Raw genomic sequence first — 10,722 nt, forward strand, 5'->3', positions numbered from 1 at the left:
GTCGTAGAACTCTTGAATCAGGGACACATAGTCCTCTCGTTCTTCTAAACTAAGCATGGATGCTAATTTAATTGACCATTGATCATTTGGCATACCAAGATCTAGTTCGATCACATCCGTGTCTCTTATTCGGTCTTGAGGTTCTATCGGCTCATTCAAAGTTATTTAATAGATGTCCTCTGTAGTGGACCCTTCTTTGGATTCATCACTCAATGACGTCTCACTAGCAAATACATTTTCTAATGTCTCTAATTCCATAGAGGATAGAGGAGCTCTCTCGCTTTGAGGAGACTTAAGATAAGCATCAACTACTATGCGTCGGGTACCTCTACCAAATATCAGTCGACTGGTGGGTATATCCACTTGACAATCTGCTTGCAAGATCCAGGGTCTACCTAGCAATACTTGATAGCTAGGACGCCCTGCGAATCTAATCACCCTAAAGTCCATAATGCATTTTACATTTGCAATAGTGACGTGGACTTTAGTGGTACAACCTTCAGACTGCCTAAGACTATCATCAGTCATTCTAAGAATCGTGGAGGCATCCCTTTGAATTGCAAGACCCAACCTCTCCATCAATTCTGAACTCATGATGTTTATAGAGGATCTCATATCTATGATAGCATGATCCACTATTATTCCATCAACGTAAGTTGCAACCCTTGGGCAATGCTTTTCAGCATGCTCAAACCAATCATCTCCTACTCCTACTATACCCAAAGGTTTTATGATATACCCAATACGCAGGATCTTTTTGAATTCCTTGTGTACTCTCGGAGATAGCTTAATTAGCTGCAAGAGATTCACATCTGGTCTAACTTCATAAAGAGAGCTTGCCAAATCGAATTCGTGATAATTCGCTAGAGCTCTCTTCTCACACCAGACCATTCTCTCCTTTGGTTGTTGAACCCACTTTGGTGCTTCCTTCTTAGCTTTGCCTTCCTCCTTGGCAACTCCCTATCCTTCTTGGCGTTGGCTTTACTTTCTATGAGTTTTAGAGTTCCACCCTCCTTGTCAGGGTTAAGGACTTGCACTCCTTTATCATCTTGCTTAGAGTTTCCGTCGACAGGCTTTACATTGTCCTTGTCATGGTCTCTACCCTTTTGACCTCTTATGATAGCTTGTAGACTAGAGGCTTCAATCCCATTGACCCGCACAATCTCAATAAGGCCGACTCCAGTGCCACTAGGTAGCTCCTCTATAGTAGCCTTGCCTTCTTTGAAAGATTTGCTTCGGCCCATCATCTCGCTGAAGGTTGTTTCCTTGCGCGTGATGGTTAACATGACCCCTGTTTGGAAAAAAGTCAAAAGGTGACTCAAGGAAGCAAATTTGGTTGACAATTTCAGCATGTCAACGGCTTTGTTTGCTGACCAAGCTTGGTTAGATGAGACCACGTGGAAGCTAGTTGCACTCCTAACTGCTGTAACTTTAAAGTTTATCTGGGTTCATAGAAACAACTACTTGTTTGGGTCTCAAGGTAGGATCAAGCCTGACAATGCCATTCATGTACTGAAGATTGAGTTTTTGTCTGTTTTGGATGTCCTCAAATTCAAGCATTGGATCTTTAAGCTGTTCCATAAGAAGTTCAGGAATATGGCCTAGTGCCACACGGCATCTAATTGATGTTGTAGGTAATTACTTATTAGATTTGCTTTGAATATAATACGCATTACAAAAAAAGACCATTATTTTAGAGCAGCAGATGTGTGGGGGCACCAAGTGCTTGTATTTGCGCCCAATTCACATGGATGCGAGAACCATAAAAAGTGAACTGTGCGAGATTTTAAGCCTCCAATCGAGTGAAAGTTTCTCTAGGCTGCTTTAACATTCGGCCACAAGCTGCTTCGTGTTAGCCATGGGCATGGATAGTGCGTAAGGTAAGTTATGATAAATTAGCAAAGTGCTGAGAACCTAATAGATAATGGCTTGCTGCAACGTGCTCAACCCATTTAGAACAAGAGGTACTTCAAAGTGGCTTTCTTTTTCTTTTGAGATGTGTACTGGGCTCGATTGCAGCTAGCTTGGCACAATGTGTGCGTAGCTTACATGTGTTGGGGCCTTTAGCCCTATACATAATAATGGTTCTATGTATGTATACCAGCGCAGAGAGCCACTGGCACAGAGACTGCCACAGGCATCCCCTCCCATATGAGGCTCAGAAATGGACCCGGGATACTGATGTGTGCATCCCTCAAATTAATCAGTTGTGTGCTTTGTCTAAGAACAACAAAAGAAAGAGAGAAGAAGAGGAAAAGACACAGACATCGACGGAAACCTGAATGGAAGTATACTGCAGTTTCTTTTGACTGTATGGACTGTATATTGAGAATGCATAGAGGCCATTGATAAGCCCACCAATGTTGGAGGGGTAGACCATACAGGGATGTTGGACTGAAAGTGGCCACATGCACTTCATACTCCTCTAATTTGCAGCTTATGTTGATGGCATGACCAACATTCTAAGGGCATGGAGCGTAGATGATTTTGAGACTGGAAGGTTTTCTATGTGTTATGAGAGCTCCTTCGTGCATTCTCTTGAATTTTTCATGTAGGTTTGGCTAGTGTAAATGCATTTAGAGCAACTAAAGGTAGCCAATTGGGCATAATGTAGGTTGATCAGTGGGAATTCAAAGTTGAGTGAAGGTACTTAGTTGAGAATAAGTCAGTCAGTAGTTGAAGATAGTACCGGCATGGAGGTGGAGGTGGAGGTGGAGGTGGAGGTGGAGGTGGAGGTGGAGGTGGCAGTAGTGTTAAGCCGATGGGGGAGGCATTCATGGTCTTTGGAGGTGTCACCCTTTTGCCCTTTTCTGGGCTTAGCTTTGTCTGCAAACCTGAGGAACTGCTTAAGGTTATCCATTACACACCCTCTGCCACCATCAGGGGGGCCTTGCTGCTGCTGATGCTGTTTGTACATTTTCAGCAGCCTTGCCAAGTATATAGCTAGGCATACCACTGAGGCCACACCTGAAACAAGGAAAAGCCCCCAGAAGCTCTTAACGTCTAGCTGGCTGGACTCAACCTCATTATTACGTGCCTCCTGTTCACACTCACGCTCCTTGAACCAATATTGCCGTAGAGTTGCAAGCTCCCCATTCTGGGACATCTGCAGTATGGCTTCTGATAGGTCTGCTGTTATATCAGAGCCTCGAGGGAATGCCTGCTCAACACCAGCAATCAACTGCTTAGGATTACCAGAGTAGTTGTATTCTACTCCAGTCAATCAAAAATTAAACACAAGTCCAAATGTTAAAATTTCTGGATAAATGTAGAGTCTAACAGAGACATATGTGAACAGCATATCTGGCTGAATTCAAAACATAGGCTCCCTAATGCAGGAACAGTTGCAATAATCGTTCACTTAGAGATTGCAAACAAGCTGAGACTGTGAAGAGGAAGCAATCGACAATGAGGAAACTGCAGAAGGCTATTGGCTGCTAGTTAAGAAAGAACTAGCACCTGCATAATAACTCACTTCACTCTAGCTTATCTTTCAGAAACATACTGGTGCCATGATGTAGAACCTTCAATAGTTCACTATGGGAAGCTCGAATTAGTGTAGCTTGTGACTGCAGTTGTCAGATAGAAGCTAAAGTGTCTCACATGTGGGATTCCACAATATTGCAACACCAACATTGAAGGTGACCTAAGAATTGTAACAAACTAAATAGAGCAACACTAACTATGACTTGAGTTTATGCATCAAGAGGATTGAAACTTACAAATCCCCATCCACTTTTTGTAAATTCTTGCCCAGTAGTCGTATAGTTGTTGCAATTTGGAGCTTGAAATAACCGCACATAGGGAAGCTCATCCACAATTGCTGCAACACCCCCTCTATTGGGTCCGGCATCCAATGCCCTCTTGTACATTTCCCGAGAGCTGAGATCCTTCAATCTTGATGGGCTAACCCCCAAACTTATCAGATAGGCTCGGACAAATGATCCTGTCTGATAACCAATAGGTACATTTTTCTGCAGCAAGCTATCAAGACCATCAATGCCAGGATTGAGCTGCTGTACTGTCAAAATAGAGGTGAGATTGGCTGTATAGCTTGAATTGATTATTAGAATCACAAAGAGCCACATAAGTAGTACAACCCGTCCCAAAAAGCTTCGGGTATCCTCCTCTGTGTCAACAAGTAGAGAACACGATTACTTGCACGTTAGTCTGAAACGCTGAGAAGATGAAGAACAAGAAGGAAGGTTTGAAAGAGCTTACTATGGGCAAAAAACAAAGTTGAGAAAATGAAACTGCAAACAAGCACAAAAGCATACAATCAGTTCAAAAGAATCATGCTATAAGGTCAGAAAGGAATGTCCAAAATGCAAGCACATACGATAGCACTACTATAACTTGTTTCTGCCGAGAACCTCGAAAATCCTCATTTACTCTGTGTTCCAGTATCCAGATAACCAATCCAGTGAACATGAAGAATCCAAGCACTGTGCACCACAAGGTGGTTGTGAATGGGCGAAGAAAGGCCAACGCACTATTTTTTCTCTTTTCTTTGAGGGATACCAGTATGATCAGCCCAGATTCAATGTATGGCTGTGTGAAATCTGCGATTTTCAACCGCTCTGCAAGTACTGCCACATCTCCTACAACACCATCATATTCCTGCATTCCATTCCCATGTTCTAGACATTCAATGTGGCATCAAAACTTTTTGCATACTTTTTTTACTTCTGCAGACTGCACATCCAGTATAGCTAGCTGTCCACAAGGTTTTTTGTTTCACCAGTTTGGACAGTAATTTTTGCAAAACAGTTTGGTGCAATATGTAATCAAGCTAGATGTCTGATTGGATAACTCAGTGGATGCAAAAAACTAATCCTGCTGTTCTGAATGTTCTATTCCTAAATTTGCTTCTGCATTCTTCCTATCCTGGTTTGTTTCTAAGACAGCATTACATCCTAACTTGATCATAAGCAATTTTGTTAAAATGTGGAAACCCCCAAAATGAACTCATGAGCTTTTTTCCATTTACCTTATTGGCCATTCTATAGATAAGCTCATCGTATTGTGGTGTTGAAGTCCCATTTCCTAATGGGAAAAATTGGTAAGGTACAGCATATGGAAGATACTTGAGGGCAGCCTGGAAAACCTGTATACAAAATCCATTAAAAACAGACACATTATTGGGACCAACAGTTTGACTAACAAGCTCAGTGTATCCTGCCTTCCTTGGAACAACGATTCTAAGGGGATTTCCATTTCTGGGAAGGACCCAACCTCGTGGAGTTTCGGTGGTTTCACCAGGCCATACTATGGGTAGTTTAGTAGTATTTGCTGCTGGAGTGGTCTGAAAGTTTGGGGACAAAGACACACCAATTTGGCTTCCCCAATACCCCACTTTATGAGGACTTCTCCCCACCATGTTCATGTATACAAATGTCGCATTATTGATATCTCCTGTGCCATCGAACTGTATTAAGCCAGATGTGCCCAGAAACTTTTCTTGCAAGATTATGTCTCTAAGGGTAGGACCTCCTTCAAATTTATTAATGTGTGCCAGCTCAGAAGGGGCCCCTGAAGCACTGGATAGTTCAGGGGGTTTTCTGAAACTGAAAGCCCTTTGTTGCTTTAAGTAACTAGAAATGGCATATGCAATGGCCCAAACAGCATCATAAGCAGAAAAGACATAGGGACTTATTTGGGTTGGATCAATTCTTCGAAATTGACTAGGAAATCTCTTCCCCAAATCCTCCACCACTTTTTGTTGTTTAGAAGAAGAGGGTATATATCTACTCGTACAAATTATGCCTTGAGTTGATTTCACTACGTCAGGGGGAAGGTTCAAACTTTCTAACCCTGTGGTGATAAGATCTGTTGCAATCCACACATAATCAGGTTCTAGCATATGCAGGACCTCTGCTTTCTCTAGGACTTGAAACCCCAAGCCATGATGAAGATGCAGCACAAAAACCCGAGTTTGCATATTAGCCAAACTTGATAACTTTGCCTCAATATCACGAGTGTCAATCCCTGGAACCAATGACACCTTCTGTACCAACTTGCTTCCTCTTTTCTGCAAGGAGTCACTTAGGACGGAAGCTCCATTAGCTCCATAATCATCATCCATATACAAAACCACCACTTCTTTCCATCTATAGTTGGCAACGAAGGCTGCGACAGCTTCCATCTGAATTGCATCACTGGGAACGGTGCGGATGAGATATGGGTACTGCATTTCTGAGAGATTAGGATCTGTGGCTCCAAATGAGACCATAGGCACTTGTACATGCCTTCCAAGTTGTGAAACAAATTGAGCCACACTGGAGGTTTGGGGACCAACAATAGCCACCACCTCTTGCTTTAGAAGCTCCACAGCTGCATTTTGTGATCACGTCAGAAGAAATCAAACAGGTACAGTATAAATTGGACAGATGCACAACCGAACATGCGTATAGCATTACTTAATTTGGCAGTACGGATTTTGACATTGAGCGGCTACTTGCACCGGCCGCAACCACAGAGTCACAGATGCAGAACCAAACGTGCATGTTCCATCGGACCCAAAATCTTAGTTCATTACATGGTGCACATGTATTTGCATCAGACCCAAAATCTTACTTAATTGCAAGGTGCGCACGGAATTGCATCGGACAAAAAATCTTACTTAATTACATGGTGCACATTGGCATTGAGGAGCTCTACCTGCAGCAGCTCCGACAACAGGGTCGCTCCCGGAATCGAAAGATTTGAGCTCGAGGTGAGTCCCATTCAGAACATCCAGTGAATTGTTCACATCATCCACAGCCAACTGGATGGCCGCCTTAGCTGCTTGGCCGATGGTGTCGTTGAAATCCAGCAAGGATCCTATCTTCACAGTGGGATAACCAGAGGTACAACTGAGAGAGACCAGGCAGGTGAAAAATGGGAATTGCAAAACCAAGAGGAACAAAGGAAATGTGAATTGGGTTGGCATTTCCTGAATTTTCCCCAGGGGTTGATCAGGGGTTAGTGTATGTTGCTGGGTGCAGGGGTATGGGTGTCAATTGTGAGGAGGCAAGGGAGGGGAGGGGAGGAACATGATTGATGAGAAGTAGCAGCAGTGAGGTATAAGCAAAGTGGTCTCGAGGCAGGGTGATATGGAGGAATTGGTATGCAATCAGCAAAAGGAGGAATGGAAGATACCATGTTTGAGTGAATTGACAAGCAAAGTGCGTGTGGGTGGTGGTAAAGCAGAATAGATTGGAACTGTTGGGTAAGCAGAGAAGAGAGGGTAGGAAACACACACACAGACAGAGAAGAAGAAGAAGAAGAAGAAGAAGAAGAACCCTACACAGGAGGTGGAATTGCTGCTGGATTAAGGCCCACGCCTGGCAAGCCATACCTAGCTCACTGCTGGATTAAGCCATATATAATTCAACAGTCAAAAGGACCTGCAAGTGGGAACTACAGAGACAGAGAGATTAGCATCGGGATAAGAGCTCACTTGTAGAAATACCCACTGAAGCCTTGAATGCCTAATCTCAGAGCGAAAAAGGCCCTTTTGAATGTTCGATTTGCCAGAAGCAAATATTCATTAAGGTTTTCTCCCAGCCCCAAAAGCCACTACATCTTTTCTTTTTGAATCATAAGATAAATATGTATGTTTTTCAGACACATTTCTTAAATGAAGGATTGTTTTTTGAAACATACTTCACTTAGAATTCTCTCTACTATTTACATAATTATGAATCCATGCTAAGTAAAAGTATTCCACATATTGAAAGCAAACATCTTTTTTAAGAAGTACTTTGAAAGTAAAGTACATAGCCACATTCAACTAGCATGTTCTGAAGAGTCAAAAGCAAATAACATATTTTAATTAAAAATAAAGATATTTCCATAGTATGTTTCAAGAAAAGTTGGATCAAACATCTACATTTAAGGAGTATGGAAGAAAACAACCAATCTTGCATAATAAAGATAGAGCAAACTAGGACAATTGGATTATATGTGCAATTAAAACATTACAAAAACTGAATTAACTATCAAATATTACATTGAAGCAAAAATAGTTTTTAATGTCTTATACAGTGAAAAATAAATGCTAAATAGAAACATCACACACTATGCAATCAAAAGCTCAAGCATGTCAAAAAGAGAGCAAGTATTATCCTTAGCATCATGGCACAAATGAGAATGCTTCATAGCTTAGTACAAAAAGAGAGCAAGTATTGAGACCAAAATCTTCTTGAAGTTTCTTACAAGTAGGACCAAAAAGAGAGGATAGATACATTTGATTTGATATAATAAGGCAGCCGCCACCAAAATGTTAGATACATTTGATTTGATATAATAAAGCAGCTACCACAAAAATGTTAAAGACTAATTACAAAAAGTTAGTGTTGTTGATATACTTCCTATGAATGCTCCAAAGCTTGGCTCCATCTTATATTCATATTTTTCCAAACCTCAAAAATTAAATCCCAATCTACTTCTTCCATATTCTTTGGAGTAGAAAGAGACATAAACATGAGCATATCTAAAGTATTGAGAGACAAACATGATCTCTCATCACTTTTAACCCGATTTTGTTTTGAAAAACCTCTTTCACAAGTTGTTGTACTTGCAGGGAGGAACATCACAATCCACCACAACTTATATAAAGTTGGAAACATCTGCATCCATTCTACTTCAACACCACATTGTCCCCAAGCTTCAAGGAGTCCTCTTGAAGGATAAGACTCAAAGAGATAGAAAACAAATCTTTGCAACTCACCTTCACATTGTTTAGAGTGAATCAAAGGTCTCTCTCCTTTGCCAAATTTTTCACAAAGCTTAGAGAAATATTGTCGAACTACCTAAATGCCGTTGCTAACCATTTGCATTCCTCAATAGTAATCACTTCTTTACCCACTAAAGAAGTAAACTACAAGACATGTTGATGTACAAAACCCTCTTTATCCTTACATGAATACACTCCATGGTTCATGGCCTTCATGAAGCTACTTGAGTGCTTGGAACCATTTCCAAATATACTAGTTACGTACCAATCCTTCAACAGATTAATAAGCACTTTCTTGAAACTTTTGACTTAATATATTAGTCTCCTTGAGTAGATCGGCCACGAAATGTATAATAAATAGCAACTGAAATTTTGTTGCTTTTTTATATATTGTTGGATACTTGCATTTCCAATATTTCAACAATGTAGGTAACACTTTTACCAACTTGATACAATAAAATAGCAAAGTCAAGTAAGGATTTGATAATAAAATCAATATTAATTTTATTAAAAAGAAACACTAAATAAAAGTATACATTTTCATGGCATTTCCATGAGACAACCATCTTATTCTATGAATTCTCATTATCTCATAATTTCTAGGTAAGAAGGCAAGCATGTGTTTATTTACTTTAGCTCTTCTAAGACATGAGTTTCCAATCCATTCCCGAACTTTGTTTGCAAAGCTATCAACACAACTAAATTCAGTAAAGCAATCACAAGTATCTTGTATCACAAGAGTACGAAGAAAGAAGAGGGGCTGTCGCAAGAAGAATCCATCCTCAGGTCTTTGTGATGGTACATTGCTCCTTCTTCATTTGTTATTGTTCTTTCTTCTTTTCTTTTATTTGTTTTTATTGAGAATGAGGTGCATTGAGGGAGAAAAAGAGGAAATGAGAGAGGGAGAAGAAGAAAGGAAAAGGAAGAGAAAACCAGAGAGAGAGAGATGGAATAAACATGAAATATAATAAAGAAAGAGAGAGAGAGAGAGAGGGAGGGAGGGAGGGAGGGAGGGAGAGAGGAGAATGAATAAGAAAACACGAGGGGGTGGAGAGAAACAAAGAGAGGGTTTGTTCTTGTTCTTTCTTCTTCTTCTTTTTGTTTTTCTTGATAATGATGTGCATTGAGGGAGAAAGAGAGGAAATGAGAGAGGGAGAAAAGGAAGAAAGGAAAAGGATGAGAGAATGAGAGAGAGAGAGAGAGAGGGGGGGGCGAGGGAGGGAGAGAGGAGAATGAGTGAGAAAACATGAGGGAGTGGAGAGAAACAAAGAGAGGGTTTTTCTTAAGAATGAGGTACATTGAGGGAGAAAGATAGGAAATGAGAGAGGGAGAAGAATAAAGGAAAAGGAAAAGAGAATAATAGAGAGAGAATAGACATGAAAGATAACAAAGAAATGGGAAAAGAAAGAGAGAGAGGGGGGAAGAGAGAGAGAAGAATGAGTGAGAAAACATAAGGGGGTGGAGAGAAACAAAGAGAGGAGCAACAAAGAAAGAGAGAGAGTGAAAAAAAGAGAAGGGGGAGAGAACATAAAACGAAGAGTGTAAAGAAAGGTGCAAAGAAAGGGGGAGAAAACCAAGACTTTAGTTACGTTAATTTTGTTGAGTTACAAGATAAGAAATCCCTTCTCAAAAAAATTAAGAAAGAAAAAGAGAATGAGAACAAAAACCAATTGTTTGTCATGATGTAAACAAAATAGAAAACAATGATGGTCGTGATGTTCAAGATTGCAAGGCATATCTTAATCAGTGTGTCCCATGTCCTTGCTCTCAATGCAAGCTAGAAATCATACGAAAGTGTCGTTTGTCTATAGAACACGTACAATGCCTTCAGTAAGTTTCAATCAGAGATCATTGATTAGATGATCTCAGAATTTGAGCAAACGATAAGAAATGTGTGTATCAATCATGCATTATATTCACAAACTAATTGAATATCATATACAAAAACATTAGACATGGCCATAAAATTTATATAGGGAGGTGATGTCTCATCCCAAGGAGGA

At 40.5% G+C, this 10,722-nt stretch overlaps 1 protein-coding gene across 3 annotated transcripts; it reads right to left on the reverse strand.

Moving 5' to 3' along the window:
- Window positions 1-1,965: 1,965 nt before the first annotated feature.
- Window positions 1,966-7,526, reverse strand: LOC148028858 (glutamate receptor 3.1-like). 3 transcript variants are annotated; one of them, XM_087687620.1, is made up of 7 exons: window positions 6,661-7,525; window positions 4,991-6,333; window positions 4,340-4,620; window positions 4,222-4,253; window positions 3,723-4,129; window positions 2,730-3,160; window positions 1,966-2,699 (listed from the first exon to the last, which is right to left on the reverse strand). In XM_087687620.1, the coding sequence occupies exons 1-7, from the start codon at window positions 6,929-6,931 to the stop codon at window positions 2,666-2,668; spliced, it is 2,799 nt and encodes a 932-aa protein (XP_087543746.1). In that variant the 5' UTR covers window positions 6,932-7,525; the 3' UTR covers window positions 1,966-2,665. The 3 variants fall into 3 exon arrangements, with proteins under 3 accessions (XP_087543746.1, XP_087543745.1, XP_087543747.1); XM_087687619.1 differs by having other exon boundaries at window positions 1,966-3,160; window positions 6,661-7,526; XM_087687621.1 differs by lacking the exon at window positions 6,661-7,525 and adding an exon at window positions 6,420-6,650 and having other exon boundaries at window positions 1,966-3,160.
- Between the last annotated feature and the right edge of the window lie 3,196 nt (window positions 7,527-10,722).

This window comes from Lygodium microphyllum, chromosome 11 (assembly GCF_053477565.2).
Source record: "Lygodium microphyllum isolate KBCC chromosome 11, Lygodium_microphyllum_v1.1.10, whole genome shotgun sequence".
Classification (NCBI taxonomy): domain Eukaryota; kingdom Viridiplantae; phylum Streptophyta; class Polypodiopsida; order Schizaeales; family Lygodiaceae; genus Lygodium; species Lygodium microphyllum.

What these genes read in the sequence shown, in the direction of transcription:
- LOC148028858 (XM_087687619.1), bottom strand. Translation starts at nt 6,931, where the DNA reads ATGCCAACCCAATTCACATTTCCTTTGTTCCTCTTGGTTTTGCAATTC. An exon ending in AACTTTGTTTTTTGCCCATA is followed by an intron (nt 4,130 to 4,221) that starts GTAAGCTCTTTC and finishes TTGTTGACACAG; the next exon opens with AGGAGGATACCCGAAGCTTT. An exon ending in CAAAAAGTGGATGGGGATTT is followed by an intron (nt 3,161 to 3,722) that starts GTAAGTTTCAAT and finishes GGTGTTGAGCAG; the next exon opens with GCATTCCCTCGAGGCTCTGA.